Here is a 26,200-nt window from a genome sequence, read left to right on the forward strand (position 1 = left end):
CTTTTTCTCAATTAGTACTGAATACCAGAAATATTATTTTCTAAAGCTGTTATGGCATACTATGACTACTTCAGTCAAACTGGTCTTTCAGTAAAAGTTTGAAGCTAAAGCAATATAAATTTAATAAATATGGAGCATTAAAATTTTAAGTAATAAATACAGAGCATAAAGCATTACAAATTAAGTAATAAAGATGGAACATATTACTAAACCCTTTGACTATGAATTTTTAAAAAAATTCACCCTGTTTTTTATCCAAGTGAACAAAATAAATCATAAAACAGTAACGAAATATATCATAACGGTAAATTTAGCATTTGGGATTTTTTGACAAATGGCTTTCAAGACAAAGGCTGGCACACATCTGCCCCAGCCATAGTTAATGGTTGGATACATATGTCCCACACGTAGCGATCGACTTACTATAAGCACACCTATTATTCTGGAAAACTTTATCATATAAAAATGATTTTACATCATATGGTACAGGGAAAAGCATACTTTGCATACTCAACACTGGGCAACTCGCATTTGTTCTTTTCTCTACATTCATTTGTGTACAATGAGCATAGCGGCGTCTTGATTCTCCTACTATTGGAAGATGATCCCAACATTCAGAAGATTCTAGGTACTTTTTAACCCAGCAGTAACTTTTAATGGGACATATATGTCCCATTAGTAGTCAAAGGGTAAGTTATGAAAATGTTTCACAGATATCAATTTCTTAAAACTTACCACTTATTTTAAGCCTTTCAAGTTTAGAAAAAATAAAAAAATTTAATTTAATATTTTCTGTTAACTTTAGTTCTTGAATATATGCATTAAACTGAGTTTTTATGGTAAATAATAAATAACAAAATTTTTTGGTTTACTATTAAATAATAAAACAATACCAAATTAAATATCTTACATCTTTTCGAACTGGTATCGGTACAGGAGGTGCTGGCCTTTTTTTCTTTTTGTATTGTTTTGGAGGCTCTTTTTCATTACTACCCTGGATATCTGAAGCAGAAGACTTCAATTTCATATTATCAATTTCTTTCATATGCTTTGAATTTGCTGCAGAATCATTCTGTGAATTTTGTTTAGTCGTCTGAGTAGGTGGTGGTGGAGGTGCTGGTTTATTTTTTCGAATCTTAGGAGATGGTGTTTGGAGACTTTTTTTGCTTAATGAAGGAGATGGTGTTTGTTGAAGCTTTCTGCTTACAGAAGGAGAAGCTCTTGATGAACTCAGAGAAATATCAGCTTCAGAATCCATGGATTCATTATGAAAAATATCACTTAGTTTTGGTGGCCTTGGTGCTGGCCTTTTCTTAGTTGTACCTCTTAAAGATCCAGTTGGAGAAGATATGTATGGATATGAGCCATTTTGTTGGAAAGGAGACCTATCTTGATGCACTGCTTTTGAAACCGGAGAAGTATCTTTTGCTGACATATCTTCTTCCTCTTCATCAGAAGCAAAAGGATTCTTTGACTCATCATAGTCATCCACTAAAACAGCCTTTTTAACAAAACTACTTTTTTTATCACTTTTTTCCTCCTCTTCACCATCATCACCAAAAGGATTCAAATCATCGGGATATTCTTCATCATGTTTATCATCTTCTTCATCACCAAATGGATTAAGATCATCAGGATAGGATTCACCAGAATCTGATAATTTTGTTTCTTTTACTTTAGGTACTTCATTTTTCAAGGATTTATCAATTACTGATTTGAGTCCTTCATCATTTTTGGTTATGGAACTATTACTTAAAAAAGTCTCTTTCAGATTTTTATGCAGATTTTCACCAAATCTGAGTTGATCTTTATTTTCAGATAAGTTCTTGTTCTCAGCATTTGAAAGATTACTTTTACGAGAGGTTAACTTCTTTAGTTCAAGGCTGGATCTAACTGCAGGAATAGGTGTAGATGTAGTATCACAAGAAATAGAAGCATTTTTTTTTACAAGTTTTTCAGTTTTAACATCAGTACCCCCAACTATATTATCAGCTAATGCAACAGAATTTGAACGTTTTATTTCACTTAAAGAATGGGCTCGATCAAATGTTTTACTTGGTATTTTAAATGATGCAGCATGGCTTGATTCCTCGGTAGATGATTTATCTTTCACACTGGATTCTAAAGAACTTCTTCTACGAGTAGTTCTACTCCATTTAGAATGGAGTATGTCATTCAGATCAGTAGTAGAGTTCTTAGTAATGTTAGATATTTCTCTGTTTTGAAGATTACTAAAACTACTCGGCCGAGGTAAAGTTACAGAATAAGTAGACTTTATGGAAGGTATTTCAAAGTTCAAAGATCTAGGTGAATCTGCTGATGCAATTGAAGGAGTAGTCGACAAGCTAGAAGACTCTTTCTTGCCAGAATTTTTAACAGATGGTATACTTAATTTTAAAGGTTGCATACTAGTCTGAAAAATGTCTCTTGGTGCTTTTTGAGGACTTTTGAAATCACTTTTTAATGAAGGTTGCTTGCTAAAAGATGTTGAACTTGTATCTAGATCTTTTGAGACAGGTTGCTTTGCAACATCATTATGTATATTAGACATATTTTTTGCATTAGTACTAGGCACTTTGTTCAGGAACAATGACAAAGAACTATCACAATTCGTTCTATATTCCTCTTTAGGGCTAGCTACTGTAGATTGTATACTAAGGGATAAAGATTCTTTTTTAACACTATCTAATATTTTAACATCTGTGTTAATGCCTTGGTTTGATACTTTTTTTATAGAAGATTTATATGAAATTTCATCAAATTCACTATCAACAAGTTTATATTCCTGTGCAAAATCAGACAGTTTATGAGATCTATCTGAGGGTTTAGGAGATTTAGTTAAAGAAGAAAATGTTTCTTTAGCTAAAGGTATTGAAGAAGTATGAAACTTGTTGTTATTTGAAGAAATTGCAGCTACAGGAGATGATGATACAGCTTTTGGGACTGTGCTTGATTCAAATGCGTTTATTTTATCTTTCACTGAAACAAAAACAAACAAAAATATATATATATAATAAACTTCATAATTATAAAGCCAGCATTTAAATACATAACAGCAAATACACTAATTTCTTTTAAATTATTAAAACTATCAGTAAATCCATTTTCAGTTTACAGAATGCATCAGGTATAATATAGTACACATATTTTTAAGGTAATTTTACAATTTCATGCAGAATAATTTAAAATTCAACAAAGAAAGTATCATTTTCATTCATCTCAATATTCATATTTGAGCTGCATCTGCTTTAGGTGAGAACTGTAAGCAGGAGTTGCCGATTTATCATTGAATTTGTATTAATCAGTATAAAAAAATTCAGCTGAAACTCCTAATATATATTCACATTTTAATAAATTTTTAAAATAATGCTTATAATGGAGAACAGGGTTTTTGATGCTGAAGTGAACAGGTAAAGTGTCAGCTGAACCTCTTTCAACGAATGTTGATGCCATCAAAAATTTTCCAGAACCAAAGTCATTTACTAGTTTAAGACAATTTTTAGGTATGGTGAATTTTTATTACAGATTCACACCAAATTGTGTGAAACTGCAACAACTTTTAACAACATTGCTCAGTTGTTAAAAAGAACTGCAGAAAAGAAATAACCTGGACAGCAGAAACATTCTGATACTGCCATTGGAGCCGTTTTATATCAGATTGTGAACAATGAAAAACAACCCTTAAGTTTCTTTTCCCGAAATTTGACACCAAGCACAACAAAAATATAGTACCTATGACAGAGAACTCTTAGCCAGCAGTGAAACATTTCAAATACATCTTAGAAGGACGACCTTTTGCAATATACAGGATCATAAACCACTAACATTTGCCTTTCAGTAAAATTTGGAAAAAGCTTCGCCACGGCAAGCTAGCAACTGTCATATATTGGCCAGTTCTCAACCGATATCCAATTCATACAAGGCTGCAGTGCTTAAATTGCGTCGGAGACCGGCTCTGGTACTTCTCAGTTTTTAAGATAAATTACAATTCTAGCTGGAGCACACCGGAGCCCTAAATAAGGTACTTCTTTTTAAAAAACTGAGCCTCCAGTACTTCTTTTTATAAAACTGAGCCACAATTTCAAGGGAAAAAAATTAGAATTCCTAAGGTTTTAGTTTAACAATAAGCAGATCTTACAATACTCTATTTCCCTAGAAATACGAGCTCATGAGAACATGAGACGTTCAAGTAAAGTCCTCTCACTCACATGCAGAAACCTTTTCTGTTAAGAAGGACAATAAATTTGGGGGAGTTTCTTTAGGAACGTGTAAATTTCTCGCCATGCCATTGTATCAAGCGTATTGTTATCGATGGTTACAGTTAGTTATCCTCACAGGAAGGAAAATTTGTGTTCTTAAATGTGTGTTAAGTGACAGCGAGTACAATAAGAGTGAAATACTGAGATAAACTGCTGAAGAGCGCTCTCTACATAGTCTTCCCAGAGTATCCGGGGGGGGGGGGGCAAAAAGCGTAACCAGCAACTTTGCATTTATCCTCAGGAGTCAGATTCAGAACTCATTTAACCCCTGACACATCTGCTTGATGGCTATAATTATATCAGCACAGCAAAGAGCCGCGGCCAAAGAGAACATTCTCTTTCACCAAGATTCCCCTCATTTTTTTGTTTCCACCCACTCATTCAGTGCCCTAAATAAGAACGTTTTAGTTTAACAATAAGCAGATTAAAACTTAAACAGTCATGTAGACTGTTTAAAAGTACCTACAGCTGACAATTTACTCTTTACAGCTTCAAAAGATGTGAAGAAAGCATGTATTTTTTGTTCAGGGAAACATGCAAGCTGAGACTGTTTTTCTGCTCAAAAGATGAGTTTAGCTGAGAAGCAGAATATTTTAAAAGATAAACAATGCTGCTTCGCTTGCCTGACAGCTGGACATCCAATTCGTAAGTGCAAAGTGTTTCTGAAATGTGTAGTATGTGGTAAAAACATGTGCCAGTTATGTGTGATACTCTAGATGCTCGAAACAAGAAATCTGACAAGAGTAATGAAAAATGTGCAAGTTCTGAAATTAGCATGTCTAACATCAGTTATGGCCCAAAGGTATTCTTTCAATCTATGAAAATAAAACTAGTGTCAGATAATAAGGAAGTACTTATTAGAGCAATCCTACATTGAGGGTCCTAAAAAACATATATATTGAAAAATCTAGCGGAAGAAATGGGATATAGTCCAGTAAGAAAAGAAACTCTTATACACTCTTTATTTGGAGGAACTGATTCTGAAAAATGTGAACACACGTGTTATAGAATCAGACAAAAATCCACAAAATAACATAATTTGTAACATGGAAGCTTTAGACCAGCCCACTATATGTGATAATATTACACCTGTTAGTTCAGGTCCATGGATCAAAGAGCTTCAAGAAATGAAGATAGCTTTGTCAGACATGGGTAAAGAGTCACAAATTGCTCAATTACTCCTTGGAGCTGACATGATAGGAAAACTTATGACATGTCAGCATGAAATATTGACTTGTAGACTTGTAGCAATGGAAACTTCACTTGATTGGATCTTGGATCTTATCAGGAAAATTATCTGATAAACAGATATCTTCAATCAATGCTATACTACTAACTTCCCTTTTTGTGAAAGAAATGGATATTTCTGAAATGTGGAAATTGGATTCTTTAGGGACACAAGATTCTTCAGAACAAAGAACTAAAGAATTTTATAAGGCCTCTATCGAACATTTTTTAAGGACTGTTAAAGTTGATGAAGATCAACATTTTCTTGTTAGTTTACTATGCCTTGACGTTCATTTACATCTACCAGACAATTTTAATCTGGCACTAAAAGGGTTACAAGTGACCACCCATGTGCTTAAAATTGAGAATTTATATGAAGAATATGGAGAAGTGTTCAAAGAACTGGAGTGAGAAGGTATCATCGAAGAGGTTCCTAAAGAAGAAATTAAGTCATCTTGTCACTATTTGCTCCATCGACATGTGGTGAAAGCGAACAGTATGACTAAAATTAGACCAGTGTTTAATGCTTCTAAAGAAAAGGGAACTCCTAGTCTCAATGATTGTGTTGAGAAGGGACTGAATTTGTTAGAATTAATTCCTTCTGTATTAACAAGGTTTCACTAGTATAAATTTGGGATAACAGCTGATATACCCACAGCATTCTTGCAAACAAGTCTCGATAAAAAAGATAGAGATTTCCTCCAATTTCTGTGGTACGATGAAGATGGGAATCTCAAACATTATCGCCATCGCAGAGTTGTTTTTGGTGTTTTTTGTAGTCCATTCTTACTTGGATTAGCTATTCGATACCATTTAGAAAGGAAACTAGATGAAGCCAAGCAAGGGAATGAAAAATATTCTTAAGATATTATCCAACAACTGATGGTCAGCTTTTACGTGGATAATTGCTTGACTAGTGTGAAAACTGAATCAGACCTGAAGCAATTTATTGAAGTTGCGACTGAAATTATGGCTGAAAGAAAATTTGATTTATGAGGGTGCGAGTACACTAACCCATCTGAATATATAGCAAGTCCAACAAACGTTCTAGGAATGATGTGATACTCTTTCCATAAACATCCCTGATATAAAAGAAATAATGAACATAGTAATCACCAAAAGAAATATTTTAGCTTTTTTGCACAAAGCTTTTGATCCTCTCGGCATAACTGGTCCAATGACACTGCGTCCAAAACTCCAATGACACTGCATCCAAAACAGTACGACTAAAATTAGACCAGTGTGTAATGCTTTAACTTTTAATGACCAGTGCTAATGGCTACAAAACTCGTGGAAATTAAAAATTAGTTGGGATGAAGAAGTTGATACAAAAACACGCCAAGATTTTTTAAAATAGGCTAAATGAGCTTAAATATTTGCAACATGTTGAGGTGCCAAGATGGTTCCACTTCGATGAAGGACTCGAGCACATTTCATTACACTTTTTCAGTGACGTAAGCAAAATTGCTTATTCAACTGTAGTCTTTCTGCGAGTTGCTAGAGGAAGCACTCCTCATGTACAACTGGTACTGAGTAAAATTAGAATTGCTCCTTGTGGGAGAAAATAAACAATTGCTAGGTTGGAACTTCTTGGTTCTACTATTTCTGCTCGCCTTTCCTCGGAGATCCTAAAACAGTTTCAAGCAGGCTGTGTTTATTTCTGGACTGACTCTACAACAGTATTAGCTTGGCTAAAAAGAGGAAACTCGGGTGTATTTGTTCAGAAACGTGTTACGGAAATAAGGAATCCGACACCTCTTCAAGCATGGAGACACGTTCCCGGATTTTTTAACCCTGCAGATATGTCCAATAGGGGTTGTTTAGCGCAGTAGTTATGCAATTCAAAATGGTGGGAAGGTCCCAACTGCTTGTATCTTCCACCTTGTGAATGGCCAGGTACCGAAACAGAACTAGATGTCAATGAAGAAGAAGTACATAAAGAGAAAAGAAATCATGTCTTCTTTGGTAAATATTCAAGTAACAGAAATATGGAACGATTATTTTTCCATCTATAGTAGAAATATCAGAGTAGTGGGATGGATTCTGCATTTTCTCCATAACATTTCACCTGAAAACAAGTTAAAAGGTAATTTGAGTTTTGAAAAAAAAAAAAAAAAAACTTTTTTTCAAGTCTATACAGTTAAGGACTTTTCAAGACGAGAAGTTTCTTACAAAAATGAGAGCCTTTAGAGATAAAGAATGGCTCTCAGAATAAGAACTAAACTTGTGAACAGTCCTGAAATTGATGATTTCAGATACCCAGTTCTCTTACCTGCCTGTGATGTCATCCTCAAGTTAATCTGTGAAGAACATGGAAAAACAATGCATGCAGGTCCTTCAATCTTACTTGCCATGCTTAGGGAGAGGTTTTGGATTCCTACAGCTAAAACGTTAGTAAAACAAGTTCTTCCTAAATGTGTAACATGCAAGCGTTACAGATCTAAACCCTTGGAAGTTTCTTTCACTCCATTACTATAGATAGACTTACTCAGACAAGAGTCTTTGAGGTATCTGGTGTGGAATGTTGGTCCTCTCTACCTAAAGTCAGAAGATAAAGCTTGGATTGTATTATACACTTGCACCGTATACCGAGCGGTCCATTTCGAATTAGTTCAGTCACTTACTACAGATGCTTATATTCAAGCCTTAAGACGATTTATAGCAAGAAAAGACAGGATTTCAGTTTTTTCCTCGGACAACGGCTCGAACTTTGTAGGAACAAACAGTGCATTAGAAGCCTTAGATTGGGACAAGATAGCCGTTTATTCAACAGCTCAGAAAATCACTTGGAAATTTATTCCACCCACAGCCACATGGTGAGGTGGGTGGTGGGAGCAGATGGTAAGAATGCTCAAGGAACTTCTGCGTAGAGTGTTAGGAAAATCCACTGTAGATTATGAAGAGCTCAACATAATCCTATGTGACTGTGAGTCAGTTATAAATGCTAGACTGCTGACCTACCTACATACAAGATAACCCGTGTGAACTGGTACCACTGACACCAGGAATGTTTATCCACGGAGGCAACAGTGAGACTCCAGATCTTGACAACGTAGACCAACCTTCTTTGATAAAATGCATAAAGTACTTGCAGAAGTTATGTGAAAATCTTAGACAACGATTTAGAAATGAGTATTTTGCTCTCTTAGTCCACAAGGGAGTCAGAAGAAATGATGTTTTAAACATTGGGATATTGTTCTAAGTGGGCATGATCATGTCCGACGCATCGACTGGCCACTTGGAATAATTTTAGAGATTTATCTTGGAACAGATGGTGTTGCGAGAGTAAGAACCTACAAGGGTGAGAGAATATGTCCTTTTCAAAGACTCTATCCATTAGAAATGTCAGCAAAAATTGATGTTGATGTCTTGAAGGCTTCTAGAAAAGGTGACATATCTGTCAGAACTTTCCCTGACCCTTCCATTCACAACACTGATACCATTGAAGTGAGACACCCTCCCAAAAGTAGATCATGGAAGAACCATAACAATTATTCATCAAATAGATTTATATACATTTTTTTTTCAACTTTTGAAATTGTATAGGACATTCACAAATTTTAAAGTTATACTTATTCTAAATTTGAATTGAAAGTTCAGTTTGTAAACTTCACTTTGCAAGGTGGAAATATGTCAAAGATTGTACAATAATTAATATCGTTATTTAAACTTAACTACTACTATACCTATTATTTTCTACTTATGTTTTTGTTATTACTTTCCTTTTGGCTGAAACAACCATTATTGTTTTTAAGTAAAAAATATGCTTTGGCTTTTCTGTAATGTTTAGAATGCAGTGTTATCTATCAGCTTATTTTGATGTTGTGTATGATAGCAATTTTAATTTAAGGCCGCATTTTGGTGCTAATTTGGTAGATGGTTACACGGATTTTTGGCGATTTACATTGGTGCAATTGTTGGCACGGTTTTTACAGTCGCCAGCCATCTCAAAAAATACTTATTTTAAGCATATAGTAAAGTATTTGAAACTTTAAAAAAATAAATATTGTTAAAAATAACGGATTAATTTTTTGTTGAAAATGTTGTTTTTTAAGATGGCTGGCAAATGTAAATAAATACATTTACTAAGAGTATAAAATGCTAAAGTAAGGTTAAATTATTACTTTCATGTAATAGAATAAAAACACTGCGCTTTAGTTAGATTAAAATATTACTTAGATTGAATATTGAATTAAAAACATCATACCAATGTTTAAAAGAATAAAAATATTACTTAAATTCAAATACTTTAAAATAAGTTTTATAGGATATATTTATTTAACATTAAAACATATGAGGCAATAAATATCTTGGCAATTTTTGAAAACAGTGTACAGTGGTACCTCGATATACGAGCGCCCTAATATACGAGCCGCCGAAAGAGCGATATTTTGCTTTGAGATGAGAGTAAGATTTGAAATACGAGGAATCGCACACTATACCGCTGCACACGACCACAATATGCGCGTGCATGTTGGTGTCGTGTGCAGTGTCTAATAGTTTCTCCCACCTCAAGACTAGACTTCAGTCTGTGTGCTTGTTTCTCTCGTTTTTGATGCATTTTTGATAAGTTGGGTTCGCATTTTTTGCTTTTTGTACATTTACAAAACATTATCACATTTATTTTTATAACCATGGGTCCGAAGAAGATGATGCGTATTGAATTAAAGCGTGAAATCATAGAAAAACATGAGCAAGGTGTGCGAGTAATTGACTTGGCGAGGATGCACGGGCGTAGCATATCAATGATATGCACTGTGCTTAAACAGAAGAAGTTGATAAAGGGTATAATGACAGCTAAGGGCATTACAATAATTTCTAAGCTCCGGAACTCTCTCCATGAAAGAAGGAGAAAATTCTGATGACAGAGAAGCAGCTTCAAGGAGGAATCTTAACACAAAGCATCATATGTGAGAAGGCACGAGCAATTTACGGTGAAGCAGATCCCACACACTTCCACAAACGAGGAATCGAAAGACTCAACTACAGGCAGTCGGGGCTGGCTTCACAACTTTAGGAAAAGGACCAGCATTCACTCTGTCGTCAGGCAGCAAGTTTGGATGTGAAGGCAGCTGAGGTTTACATCAAAACGTTTTCCGAACTGATAAAATCCAATGGATACATCCCCCAGCAAGTCTTCAACTGTGATGAGACAGGGCTTTTCTGGAAAAGGATGCCGAATAGGACTTACATAACGGCAGAGGAGAAGATGATGCCAAGTCACAAACCCATGAAGGATAGATTAACTCTAGCACTTTGTGCCAATGCGAGTGGCGACTGCAAAATCAAGCCTCTACTAGTATACCATTCGGAAAACCCCAGGGCCTTTAAGTCTCATAAGATTTTAAGAGAAAAATTGCCAGTTATGTGCAGGGGAAATCCGAAGGCGTGGGTCACCAGGAAATTCTTTGTGGAGTGGATAAACCTGGTGTTTGGCCCTTCTGTTAAAAAATATCTACAGGAAAACAACCTACCCATGCAAGCCCTTCTCGTCCTGGACAATGCCCCTGCTCACCCACCAAATCTCAAAGATGATTTACTCGAAGAGTTCAAGTTTATAAAGGTTCTCTACCTACCACCCAACACCACTCCTATCCTGTAGCACATGGATCAGCAGGTGATTTCTAATTTTAAGAAGTTGTACACCAAGCACATTTTTCGGCGCTGCTTTGAGGTGACGGAGAACACAAACCTTACCCTTCGAGAGTTCTGGAAGGACCATTTTAACATCCTGATATGCCTAATAATTATTGATCATTCCTGGCTGGGTGTTACAACGAGGACCTTAACCTCTGCATGGAAGAAGCTGTGGCCTGAGGCTGTAGCTGAAAGAGCCTTCGAAGGATTGGAGCCCCAAGTGTCAGTGGTAGAGGAGATTGTTTCTCTGGGAAAAACCATGGGTCTGTAGGTGGATGAGAGAGATGTGAAGGAACTCGTCGAGGAACAGTCTCAGGAGCTGACAACCGAGGAGTTGCATGATCTACATTCGCAGCAGCATATGGTGGTTCAACGAAAAATTAGTTTTGAAGAGCAGCCAGAGAGGGAGCAGGTTATCCCTACAAGAGATATAAAGGAGATCTTAGGAAAGTGGGAGAAAGTTGTAGAGTTCGTGGATAAAAATCACCCCGAAAAAGTTACAACTGGTCGTGCATCGGAGTTGTTCAATGAAACTTGCTTAACTCATTTCTGCAATAGCCTGAAAGGAAGGAAGAAACAAACCGCCTTGGACAGTTTCTTTAAACGATGTTCAGGTGAAAATGAGCAAAGCGTGATGAAAAAAGCGAAGACCAATGACGAAAATTAAGCACTTCACTTTTTATTTTAATTATGTTTTTATAGAATATGTATTTGTTATTTATAAATAAATGCTTCCTCTTGTAAATACATTTTCTTATTCAAAAACACTTAACAAAAACAACTGAAGTGGTGTTTTGGGAGCTAAAACGGATTAATGGCATTTCAATTAATTTCAATGGGAAAATTGCTTTGAGGTACGAGCAATTTGACATACGAGCAAGGTTACGGAACGAATTAAACTCTTATGTCGAGGTACCACTGTATTAATTTTTTTAATAAAAATTTAAGTATACAACTATAAAGTAAAAGAAAAATATGTATTTACATTTTTGTGAGTATTTAACCTGTCGAATATTGATAAGTACCACAAAAAAATCGGAATCATAATTTTGATATCAACGAAAAGAATTTGGGCTAAATCGAAGAATAGGCTGCATCAGTCGATGTTGCGTTTACTTTTCTTATGCTTGGACATGCCTTTTTATGATGTAATATTGGTTACGCCTCTTCTTAAAAACAAGTTTGCGGTACTACTTTGGTAGACAGTTGCATGGATTTTGGCGATTTTTCTTTTGGCGAGTAATATGACTTATAGTAAACCCATTGCTGGACAAGTTATTTAAGATAACCAATACTTTGTTGTCATTTTATTTAGAAAATAATAATGCATTTTATTATGCACAAATTCTGTGTTTTAAATATTATTTATGGCTTCTAAATATTAAAATCAATTTAATTTTGCATTTTTATTTGAAATAAAAATTTTATTGTTTATGATATTTTATGAAATTTTATGTTGGGGATGATGTAATCAATGATGTCACCTTACTTTAAAAGTAATTGGTTTTAATATCTATAAATTTGAACTAATGTTTTAAACATTATTTATGGCTGTTAAATATTAAAATACAATTTAAGTTTGAATTTTTAAAAAAAATGATTTTATTATGTATGATTATTTAAATAATTTTAATTCTAGGCGTGATGTAATCAGCTCTCTGATTGATTACAGAATATATGTGCATTACCGCACCATTTTAAAATTTAATTCATATCTTCGAATTCCTTCAAAGATGTTTCTTTCAAAGATGAGGCCCACCAGCCGCTGAGCGGTAACGTCGCTGAACACTGGTAGTTCGGTCCGAGGTTCGAATTCCGCGAATGGGCTGGCTGCATGGGCGTTTTCATGGTTTTCCCCATGTGTAATGTGTATATGAGGAACTTTCCCTTACAAAATCCTCCACAAAGGCATCCCTCCCTTAAGGCAGATAGCCCTCGAGTGCTTTGTCGTTATCTAATAAAACCAAACCAAACCTTTCAAAGATGAATGTTGTTATTGGTTAGTACCAAGAATTATTGTTATTGGAATCAAAAAATTGTCCTTTGAGACCTTATTGTGGCCAGCCTAGCTTTCGTAATCAAAGATTTATTTAGAAATTGTTACAAGGGTCAGAGGAAATTTATTTTAAATTTTTGGAAGAAACCTCGCCAATTGTTTCTTCAATGAAGTGCGAGAAATGTGGATCACAGATGAAGATGGTTAAAAGAGCCGATTATGAGGACGGCCATATATGATATTGTGGTCATGGTGGAAGAAATAACTGCTGTAACAATTAAAAAAGTATTAAACATTCCTCCCTTTTTACCAGCAGTAAACTTCCAATTGCTGTCATTTTAGCTCTAGTGTATGAAATATTCATGGGTTTTTCGTACGATAGAACTCAATGTGAGCTTGGTATTTTTCCAGAATGGTGCAGTTATGTAATCGACGTGTTAGTTAATTTTGTGGAAACTAAAACGGAGAAGATCGGAGGGCCAGGAAAAATTGTGGAGATTGACGAGTCCAAAATTGAGAAAAGAAAGTTTAACAAGTGTCAATTCGTTGAAGGGTAGTGGGTTTTGGGGGGAAATAGAACGCGATTCAGGTCGCTGCTTTTTAGTTGCTGTGCCAGAGAGAACAGTGGATTCTCTTCTCGCTTTAATTAAGGATTGGATCGAACTGGGAACCCAGATTATTTCAGACTGCTGGAGAGCTTATGACCGTTTGAGCAAAGAAGGTTTCAATCACTTGCAAGTTAACCATTCGCTCCATTCTGTCGATCATGAAACCGGAGATCATACTAATACAGTTGAAAGACAATGGACAGTTGAGTTGAAAGACTTCAAAAACTCTTTGCGATTTACAATTGGAGATCTTGAAGGATACATAGCCTGGTATTTGTTTAGGAAAATTTGCTCTGCATTGAATGAGCATCCATATGTTAAATTTTTCAAAATTATTTGAGACTTAAACTGGGATGATTGGCTTGTACTTCAGGAAGGGGCGGTTAAAGGTCTTAAAAACAATACCTATAATTCCATTAATTTGGCTCAAAATTGCCTTATCTATTTATTAATTTTTTTTTAATTTTTTTATTCTGCCCTTCATATTACATTTTTCAAATTTTTTTCATTGATATCTAAATTATGATTCTGATTTTTTTGTGGTACTTATCAATAAACGACAGGTTAAATGACTCAAAAAAATGTAAGTACATATTTTTCTTTTAATTTGTAATTGTATACTTCAATTTTTGTTAAAAAATTACTACACTATTTTAAAAAATTGATGAGATAATTATTGTTACATATGTTTCAATGTTAATTATATCCTATAAAACATATTTTAATTATTTAAACGTATTTATATTTTTTTTTTATAAAATACCTGATGAAACATTATACACAAGATAAATGTGGAGCATTTTATAGTATTACACAAATTGAAATTTAACAACGCTTTTTTTCTTTTCCTTTGTGGGGTGGGGGGTGGGGGAGAATAATAAAATTATGTTCACTGAAACCTGGTTTAACTGATAGTGAAGAAAAATAACAGGCCCATTAAAATAAAAAAGTCATCTACCTTAAAAATAACCAAATAAAAATCAACTTTTTTAATTACCTCATTATATATAGGTAACTATGTATTTTATAATATAAAAGTGATCTCAGGATATTGTATGTAAAAATAGTAGACAGTGAAGAACCAAGGAGATGAATTTTAACTTCCTACACTTTTCAATGAATCTTCGACATAAACTGTCAATTTAAAAATACACTTGTTATGCTAAAAAGTGTCTGTGAATCCCTCCTTAAAAACAACAACATTTTCTTGCCTATATTTAAATAAAAATCATTCACTCTTTTTGAATTTACTTACATAATTTTATAAGATATATAAATGAAATATTAAACTTTACCTGAAACTCTTTGCAATGCAGATGCAGTTTCATATGTGTCAGTATTCGTTAATGGGAGGTTAGATGAACTCTGATAAGTGTCATTTAAATGTTCTTCTTCTTTCAACTTACTAGAAAGACTGTTTTTTAAAAAGCTACTTCGAGCACGAGTGACAGACTCAGATAAAGGTGAAAGTTTTGTTGATATTTCATTATGAACAACAGGACTAAGGCGACGTGGTGATGGACTTCGTGATTTGGCACCGGTATTTTCAGAAGATATTTCGGTTTCAGGTGTATCAAAACTGTCCATATTCTCATCGGGCAAACAAACAGAACATTCATAAAGCCCAGGAGTGTCACTTTCGACATATGCTCCAGGATTTAATAGAGACTTGCATTTGCTACATCTGAAGCATGTAGTATGGTACAATTTTCCATCAACTATTAGTCGTTCAAGAATAAAAACACGATGTTTGCAAACTTGACATACTTCATGCCTTTTCAAACCTAACTCCTTGGATTCCATTACAGGCACCTATATAGAGATCATAATTAATTTAATAATTTAATACAACATTAAAAAAATTAGTAATTAAAGCTCAACAATAATGAAAGAGATTAAATACTTTACATACCAAAAACATTTATAATGCTCTACTAGAAATTGAAATAAAAAAGTTGCAGATCAAGTATGTCTGGTAAACTATGTATATTTAAAAAAATGCAGGAAAACAAAAATTCAAAATTTGTTAAATTTCTTTTCATTCTTTTATTATAATATTAATAAATCCTTTTCAGAAGTTACACAACAGATTTTAACACAAATCCAGCAAGACAAGAAACTGTTTTACGGCTATGAAAAATTACTGCTACAAAAGCTGACTCATTCACTCTTTTACTATTAAGTACCATCAAACAAATTTCATTAGTGCATTACAATGAAAAGAGATACCCTAGCTGGTAAAGTGGTTAGTGAAGCCTGCTGCCATATCAATCAGCCCAAAATCCATTGAGCCAAAACATTCCTTGAGAAATTTGTAGTAACAGTTGAGCAGTAAAAGACCACTGGATATCACCCTCCAGAGTGCACCTGACCAAATTTAGGTTGAAGCAAGGTAATATTGCCCTGTCACCATTTAAGTATCCAAGGATTGGATCAACAACAGTACCCTCTAACCCTAGCTACAAGTATTATGAGTTTGCTACGGTGGATACCTCCTCGGCAAGGCAATGCAGATCATGAATGACAACATTAACCCGGGAGCGCGCACACTCTTTTGAGTTACACGAGCGCGCGCTCTGGGTCCAAAAGACTCGGCTCGTGTTTTTTGGTGAAAAAAACTGTTACTCTTCAGGTAAAAGTGTTACATTTATACCAAAATATTATGATCAAACTTTAAAAGTAAGCAAATTATGAAAATTAAAATTTTAATTTTAATTTCTATAATATTTTTTATGAAATAAAATTTTTAAAGGAATAGAAAAATGAATTATATTAATAAAGAATTTATTAGGAATTCATTATATTATTATTCAGCCTATTAGAAATTATTATTCAGGTTTATTAGGAATATACTGCCTGAAAAAACATCTTCCTCGGAAAGCTTCACATTTTTCATCAATTGTTATGAGCTCACCGACAGTGTAATATTTGTGGCCGACTGACAGCGTAATATTCTAATATAGTTATTCACAAACTCTTCAAAAAAACTCTCTTATAGGTGCAAGTTCTGATTCTTTCTTGACGGCGTGAATTCCTATATCATCAAAACACAAACATCTTAATAAAAAAAGAAAATGTTTGTAGGACATAGTTTTGTAGAAACTTTCTAAACTGGTTCCGTTTGTTACCCATAGATCCCGCACGTTTACATGAGATGACTTATGTCACAAAAATATAAAAGACCTATAAAAGCACAAATTTCAATTAAAGTTATGTGATGAGCATCTTTCTCTCTTTGAAAGCTGGCAGAAATAGATGCAATATAAATATTTGTATGTCTGACGATTTTCAGCAACATTTGTTCACTTAGTAAAAGTTTCTGCACATACTTTGTCTTACCGATGTTTCCAGGCAATTTAGTAATAATATTCTGAGTAGGAATTCTAACATCAGCTTTAGGCTTTTCTTTTGAACATTTTTTTTCTGTCTTTTCCAATAAAGCAATAAATATCTTCTCATTTTCATTTTCAGAATGCATCTCGATTTTTGAATCAGTATAATGAGAACTAAAAAATTACTTTATAACCTTCATTATCAGTTTCTTCAATAGAGTCTTCAACAGTTCATACATGTAATATTTTTTTGCAAACGTAACATTTCTTCCTTATAGGATAAATTATGTGACATATTTGCAGCTTTCTGTGCTACCACAAATGAATTACATTACAGAATGCAAATAGGCGCCTTGGATCTGAAAGACCCGATCCTGTCAAAACAAAACTTCGAATTAAATTTCTGGCGAAAAGCTTCGGAAACATGAAGACAATGGCCTTGGAGGAGACTACACTGAATCACAACTGCTTGGGAAAAATAGGAACGTTTTTGGAAACGTTTCTTTAATCGGCCAGGTCCAGCGCGCGCTCTCGCGGGTTAATGGAAAAAATCCAACATTAGAATATTCATTTTAATTTAATCCTTTTTAAAATAAAGTTTTATTATTCTCTGATGATTAAATACTCAAACAGGTACATATATAAAATGTAGAGTCATTAGGTTATTTCGAAGCAGGAAGATGTGAAAAATGTGCAATGCCCTCTCTGGGACTTGAACCTGGAACTGTCAGTTGTGCTACCATTACACCACGAAGGCATGCTGGAAGGAGAGAAAAAATATCTTATACAGTAACAGTCAACAAGCTATAGGGAAGTAAATATTCCACTGAAGCATTGTTTAATGAACAGTTTGGTCATGCGATATCTCTAACGTAATAATAAAGCTGTAATAATTAATAGCTGAAAAGACTAAATAAAAGCAAGCTTTAAACATATTAACAGGTTTCTTTTTTTTTTTTTTTTAAATGTGGCTTACATTTCAGTGTCAGAATAACTGGTACTAGGCACTTAACTCTTAAAGTGTAAGGAGTCAATGATCACCTTGACTATGACCTTCTAAAGGAAGAAAAACATAGCTTTCTCAAAGCAAAGATAGTTTATTTTCCAATCAAATTATTACTTGTAATACACTTTTAAGTGTCACAGTCTTCAACCTGTTTTACAGCAAACATCAATTTAAACTATTACACATACAAAACATTCCACAGCTATTATAAAAAAATAATGAAGCATAATCAATTATTATTATTTTTTTTATTTTTTATTTTATTTTATTTATTTATTTTATTTATTTATTTTGTGAACAGAACCAAAAAAGTATTCTGAATAAATACAATTTATAAAATAATTTAAATAACAGAGGATAACAGATATATTTTACAAACCAAAGAAAAATATAAATAGAAAATTAAATATTCAACACTGAACACAAATGTTTCAACTTCAAAAATGAAGACAATAATTATGGATATGAAAATAATCATTAATTTTTAATTATTGCAATAATATTCTTATGTTGATATGTTTACAGCATCAGTGGATGCTTTATTCGCTTTATGAAACTGACTTGGACAAAATGTATTTCAACTCAATGATTAAATTAGTTCTGTTAGAATTAAAATTATTTTCATTTAGGAAATATTCATGAACTGTCACTGTTACAGAAAAGAAAAAAAAATAACTCTTACATAACTTTGACATTTAGATATTTTACATCATCTAAGCTTCTACATACGCTAGACAGCATTTTGGTAGACATATTAGTATAGTACGATAAATTCTATATGAAATGGAATACCAATACCAATTATATAATTCAAATAATATACGAATTCAACAAGAAAATAAAACTGAACTTTTGAATTGTACCTGAAGGTATTAAATAAAATGGGGTAAGGGGCAGAGAGCTTTGTTATTACTTAAAAATTTTAACTTTAATGGAAAGGATGAATCAATCAATATTTATACACCTCTCCTGTGTCATTGAAGTCACAACTGAGGGAACTGTCTCCCATCTGAGACACCCCCATATAAGGCAGGGGAAAGTCCAGCAGGAAGGCCACAAAATGAATTCTACTCAGTAGGCTGGAGTCATGGGTGCACAACTTCCAAAACTTAGCCTCAGCCCAAGATGACAAATTCCACTTAGGAGTTTGAACACATTCACTTAAGTCTGGAGAGCCACAGACGATATTACTCCAAAAACCTCTGTGTATTCGGATGGGCCGAGGGGTCACCACTCCCTGTTCTCGGCTTTTCGACGGAGGCGTGACCTGAAAACCTGATGGACTCACTGGTCGTTTAAATGCTTAAGCGGGCAGCGCGTCCCATCAGGACGTTACCTAGCAAACTCGATGCCATCCCACACCAAGCTACAGAACCATCTGGTATATGTCTTACACCTCCCCCCCCCCGAGGTTCGGCCATATAAACAACCCAATCCCGGGCTCTGGAACCGCCAGGTTCGTGATTTTATACCCCCGTGGCCGAGACTGCCTAGGTACACATCCTAGCCAGTAGCTTCACAGAGTTCTCTACATTAACCCCTGGGGTGGGTAATGGAAAGAACTTCATTAGTACTTGAAAATAATAGCATTCCAAAAAAAGTGCTTTCAAAGATTTTGCAAGATAAAATTATTTATAGTCTGGCAATTTATTCAAATCAGGAAAAAGGATCAATAACTCATACCATAATAAGCTAAAGATATTGCACAGCTAGCTTTTATAAAATAAATATTCTAGTTATATTGGTATATTTGATTACAGTAAAGCTCATGAGAGCTATGTGCCTAAGGAAAAGGATGCCTTTGTGCAGAACTTTCTGAGGAAAACTGGCTTGTATACACATTACACATGGGAAAAAACACAAAAACAATTATACAGCCAGCCTGTTTGCCGGGATTTGGACCCTGGATCGAGCTACCAGTGTTCAGTGATTTTACTGCTTGGCTGCTGGTAGGCCCAAAAGCTACTGGAGATTAGGCATAGTAAAACTTTCACCGTAAAGAAAAGGGCCAGCTACAAATGCAATCATAATTGTTTTTTAAAAAACTATTTATTCTCAAAATGAGTTATTTTATTTTTTAACTGTTGTATAAATTTTTCATCCATTTGTAAATTCAAGTCAATAGTAAGCACAAAAAAATAACATATATATGTCAGTAAATCTTTGTGTACGAATATTGGAACTTTATTCTGCATAGAACATGCAAAATATTGGACTTTTCGTTTTCGAAATCTTTCTCACCTTTGGGGTTGAGACTAATTTCATAAACTGTTAGACCTGATTAAAAAAATTGTAATTGAAAATTTAATTAGAGTAAATAATTCACAGAAACAAAACAAGTTGCCAACTTTCTTATACTGTGAATCTTTGACTAAACTGAGAACAGGCATGATAAGAATAATCAAAATATCTACAAGCAATCAGTAACATATTGGTGGAATGAACAATCTCATAGTCACCACCTCTGAAAGTAGCCGGGTATATTTGAGAACCTAAACAAATATGAGTACTGAAGACCATTTCTTTCCACAAAAGACCAAAACTGTCTGGAACCATGTGTCATCTTTGAGATGGTTTGCTGCACTTTGTAAAGCTTAGATGTTATAAAACTCCTTATTTTACACACATTTCTCATAATTAAAGGATAATGATAAAAATATGCAAATTTGTATTATACAATTATTCACATTATGCAAATTATAGTATTGGGCGTTAAGCAATGATGAATGCTATAATTATTTATTTAAATAAAATTGAACACACAATTGCACTTCTGCACATATGTTAACACAAGAAATATGCAAATTCGGTGATTGACAATGTGGTGCACAATGGACACATGTTGGAATTCCAGTCTGTAGTGTTGTTTAAAATAAATCTGGTTTCTGAAAGAGATCCAGTATTCAGAAATTATAGCTCAAAGGCATCATTTAAGTGTTAGTCAAAAGTGGTGAATAATTGGTAGAATTGAGGGAGGTAAAACACAAACAGAGGTCACCCAAGATTTTTTAATATTCCTCAAAGTGTCATATCAAGAGTTTGGACTCACTTTTTAAACACTGGACCAGTTGACAGATAGCCTGGTCAAGGACGATCAAGAGCAACAACTGCATCAGAAAACAGTTTTCAGATGTTGTCGGCTTAAAGAAACTATGAAGTGACTATAAAAGATTTGGTTTTAGACCCTCAGGCTAACTCAAATTAGTCATTCTACTGCTGCATGAAGGCTTAATGAGGTTGGACTTTATGCGAGAACCCAATGGCCCCTTTAAACTGGTGCTTTCTTCATGTTCAATGGAGCGAAGGTGACTGGGCCCGAGTACTGTTTATTGATGAGTCCAGATACAGTATGAAAAGTGATTCTAGATGTGTTTTGATCTGGACAGAGGAAGGAACATACAACTTACCTTCTCTTGTCCATGAAATACCTTATTTCCAAGAACGTGGTTGACTGGTTTGGGAGGAATCATGACAAATGGCTACAACAAGCTGCATATCTTTCAGGAAAGTTCTGTAACTGCTCAGAGATACGTGGATGAGGTACTAGAAACCCAAGTTAAACTGTTTAGAGGTGCTGCTGGGCCAGAGTATTTGCTAATGGATGACAACACTCGGCCTCATCGAGCACATGTGGTGTCAGAATACTTCCAAACAGAAGATATCACTCGAATGCACTGGCCACCTTACTCACTCAACTCGAGTCTGGTTGAGAACATAAGAGATGCCTTATGGTTCCAAACTTCAGTCCGCCAAATTTCTCCCTGGACCCTCCAGAAGCTAAAAAGTACACTTTTAGAAGAGTGGCCTGCAATTCCACAAGACTTATTCAACACTTTGGTAAAAAGTCTATGAAATCAAGATGTGTGGTATGCATATCTGTCCAAGATGACCACATACCATATTAAAGAGGAAATTTTTTCCTCAAGAGGTGACCTTAATTTTCCATCAATTTTCAATTTCCATAAATTTGATTTTAATTTCAATATTCTGTGAATAGTCATCTGTCAAACATTGTAATTTATGTTAACTATTGCTTTTGTGCAGTTTTCTATTGATAATTTTTCATTCAGTTACATTTTATTTTTGTCATTACCCTTTAATTTTGATGACCAGTGTATATTAAAGCAAAATTAAAATTACCCTTTAAAATTTTTAAATTTATAAAGATGTAAAGTCCAGAATAAAAATGGAATTCCTATTGAAGCATATATAAAGGAGTACTTGAGGTAATTTTAAAGTATCATGTTTATAATATATCAGCTTTATGATGAAATCTCATGTAAAATACGCAGAATGTACCAAGGGCATATAGAAAATTTAAGAACTGAATTTTTTCCAACCAATTATAATAAAACTGACAAATGGTTTTAACTAATTACAATAAAACTGAAATATGATGTTAATAACTTGATTATTATCATACTTCAACTTTATTTAAAATACTCTTTGCCTATATAAAGAAATTAAAATGAAATAATTTGTATAATTTTATGTAACTAGTACATGATAACTAAAAGACTTGGAAAACAGAAAACAATAAAAGCTATTTCTGTACAACACCAACTATCATCAAAGTTTTATAAAGAATAGTAACTGACTCATTCCTTTCCCCCCTGATTTAACATTTTTTATTTTCTTTTGCCCGACGTGAAAGACCATTCCAAATGTAACGAACGAATTCAAAAGTTTTAATTTTGAATTTTTAATTTCAAATGAATTTTTAATTTCTAAAGCTTCAGCTGCTATTGAACAAATTTAAATTTTGAAAACAACGAAAGAGGAGTAAAAATAAACGATTTCCTTAAAAAAAAATTTTTAATGAAATTAATCACATTAAATTAGTTTTATTTACATAATTATTTATATAATCTTCCTGAGAAGTTATATGCTTTTGACCCTAATGCAATTTTTGTAAGTAAAAGAACCTCCTTAGGGGCCATATCTAATGAGTTGAACTCCTTTCCCACATAGTTAAAATATTTCATATATGCATTTATTTTAATGGTGAAAAGTGAAAACTGGTAAATCTAGGAAATTATATAAAATTCTCTAATCACTGTTTTCTACAGAAGCATTCACAAGAGAAATTGACAAGAAATTTTTAATATTAGAGAAAACATATGTAGAAGGCTAAAGAGTAATAATCTTTTTATTGAAATCTAATTCTTACCCTCCCATAACAAGAATGAAATCAAAACATTTAACAGATGTCAAAATTCTTATTTCAATAATTTTTTAATCCTTCAAGTTAAATAATTATGTACATGATCAATTAGTAATAAATATAGATTATAAAATCAATCTAGGAATTTTACCTTTATAGGAGTTCCCAATGAATTGATATTACTGCCTATTCTCTTGATGCCTGTTTTCATACCTTTCACTGTTAATAATAAAAGTTATTATTAAATTTGTTATTTCATTCATACGTAGTCTTCATTCTTCAAATTAATGAAAGAAGAAACTGGTTGCAATCTTTCAATGATTAACTTAAAAATGCTTACTAATGCTTAGGAAACTACCATGGATATTACACACTTAAAGACACACACACACAAATAAAAAAAGAAAGAAAGAAAGAACGAAAAGAAAAAAGAAAGAAAATCTATAATTAGTAAATTCTTCTTCCAGGATATTCAAAAAACAAGGTATCTACAAAAAAGCCAGGCCATCAAGATATTTTACAATAAATAAATAAACTAAAAATATACAATTAAAAGACTATCCCCAAAAAGAGAGTATTAATGGCAACCCTACCGTGTACATTTTTAATTTCAAAAGCTTCAGCTGCTATTGAACAAATTTAAATTTTGAAAACAACGAAAGAGGAGTAAAAATAAACGATTTCCTTAAAAAAAAATTTTTAATGAAATTAATCACATTAAATTAGTTTTATTTACATAATTATTTATATAATCTTCCTGAGAAGTTATATGCTTTTGACCCTAATGCAATTTTTGTAAGTAAAAGAACCTCCTTAGGGGCCATATCTAATGAGTTGAACTCCTTTCCCACATAGTTAAAATATTTCATATATGCATTTATTTTAATGGTGAAAAGTGAAAACTGGTAAATCTAGGAAATTATATAAAATTCTAAGCATTTCATTAGTACTTTCATTATAACATGAATGAAGTAAAAATATGTAGGATATTTGGGATGTTTTCAACACAAAGAAGGGGACTTCTTAAAAAAAATAGTATAAATTAAAGGCATAATAATTTTAGGCACAATTCTTATTTGAGGAATAATATTGTCATTAAAAAATCATAGGACAGAGATACAAAAAGAAAAAAAAAATTGCAAGTGGATTTTTGCAATGCTATTGAACTGATGACATAAATAATTTATAACTCATATTTCATAAACATTATATCAATATTTTAACCTTTTAACTATCATGCCCGAGATTATCTCGGGCACAGCACTGGTGTTCGAAAATGTTACGCCCGAGTATTACTCGGGGTAATTTTTTTTTTTTTTTGAGTGCATCGTATTGTTATACCCGAATATATATCGGGAGACGTTTATTTCGGCTTCATCTCTTTGTCAAACCCGACTGTATCTCGGGTTAATGTGCGCTCAGATCAATAGATGACAGCACTTTACTGAAGATTTCAAAGGTTAGAGATTATAAGTTCTTTGGTGCATGGGATCTTTTTGTTGTAAAATGGCGTCCAGTTCTTTGAAACGTTATATAGATGATTTAGATTCTTCAACCGGAGATGAAGGATGTGTGTTTGATGAGCAGTATTCATGATACTTCCATGGTCAGCCTCACTAATAAAAAAATGGAGATATACTCAAGGCGAAGATTGTTTCTAATTGCAGTCTAACTATAGGTGGTGCGATTAGGAAATATCCTTTCATCCAACAATCCGTTAAACGTCAGAAAAAATATTATAAAAAGATATCTTTACATTTACTAGACAAGGTACTTTGGAGCTCATATTTGCTCTATAAAAATGTAGTTGGGAAACATATTACATTTCTAGAATTTCGAATCCAAGTTGTAGAAGAGCTTTTACATAAATATGATGATGCAGCTTCTGGACAAAAGAATGTTGGCAGACCACCTACAATAGATAACACTGCCCGTCTTACTGAACGACATTTCATATCCCATATTCCTCCTACTCCTGCGAAACGTGCGCCTACAAGACAGTGCAAAGTGTGTTGTTTGAAAAATTATAAAAATGAGGAAAAGATAAGGAAGGAATCACGATTCTGGTGTAGTGATTGTGGAGTTGGTTTGTGCTTGGAAAAGTGTTTCCAGTTGTACCACACAAGACTGAATTACTGAACTACTAATAGGTATTCACTTATATTTATTTATTTTTTAGAAAATAATAAATTTTTTTCATTTTTAGAAAATAATGCTCCACTAGAAGTGAACTTTACAACTGCCATGTTGAGTGGCAGCCGCCTCAAGCAAATATGCAGTGGCTACAAAATTTTTAAAAATTTTACCCATGTACTTCAAAATATCAATTTTTAACTACTTAAGAATATTTTATTTTGTACTAAACATTTGATTTTTGCAATAAAAAAATTTGACAATTTGTGTACCCAAATCATCAAAATAACTTGACAGTTAAAGGGTTAATGCATGTCATTTTTGCAACACTGATGTTTCACATTTAGGGCATTTCAAAAGCATTGATTATTTCCCTATTATAGAAAGATAGAAAATGTGAATATAAAATGTGAAATAATTATTTTTAAGAATTTAAAAAAATCAAAATAATATATAGTATGAAGACTGAGATCCAGAATTGTTGGTACTTTGGCAATTCTGAGTTTGGAAATTTCTGGATTTTAGATCATTACTTTAAATATAGTAAAGTGATATGCAGAGAACAACATTCAAGTTTCATTTATTGTTTAAGTCGGCGAGAATAATGCTAAGCTGCTCACAACCACTCACAGGCCATAAGTGCTAACCTGGCCAATATTAATAATAGCAATCAACTTATTGTCACAGACCATGGTACTGTTCCCTACCATGGTACCCAAGTGTTTGAAAGTGACATCCTACAGGAAATCTCAATTAGTGAGGAAAAAACTGCATTTATGCACACACTTGCCTTCTTTTGTTAAGTACTATGTTCTACATTCCTAGATTTGTTAAATGG

At 33.4% G+C, this 26,200-nt stretch overlaps 1 protein-coding gene across 2 annotated transcripts in view; it reads right to left on the bottom strand.

Annotated features, from left to right (window-relative positions):
• The window catches only part of MICAL-like (protein), a 154,666-nt gene that overhangs the window by 35,671 nt on the left and 92,795 nt on the right, over positions 1-26,200 (bottom strand). For both annotated transcript variants that reach the window (XM_085823627.1, XM_085823626.1), the window contains exons 5-7: positions 23,381-23,448; positions 15,023-15,539; positions 911-2,979 (exon numbers count right to left, since the gene is read on the bottom strand). In XM_085823627.1, the coding sequence (XP_085679753.1) occupies positions 911-2,979; positions 15,023-15,539; positions 23,381-23,448 (2,654 nt within the window). The remainder of the gene's footprint in view (positions 1-910; positions 2,980-15,022; positions 15,540-23,380; positions 23,449-26,200) is intronic.

The sequence above is a fragment of the Stegodyphus dumicola genome, chromosome 9, assembly GCF_044657685.1.
Source record: "Stegodyphus dumicola isolate Sdum_Otavi_A_Nest chromosome 9, ASM4465768v1".
NCBI lineage: Eukaryota > Metazoa > Arthropoda > Arachnida > Araneae > Eresidae > Stegodyphus > Stegodyphus dumicola.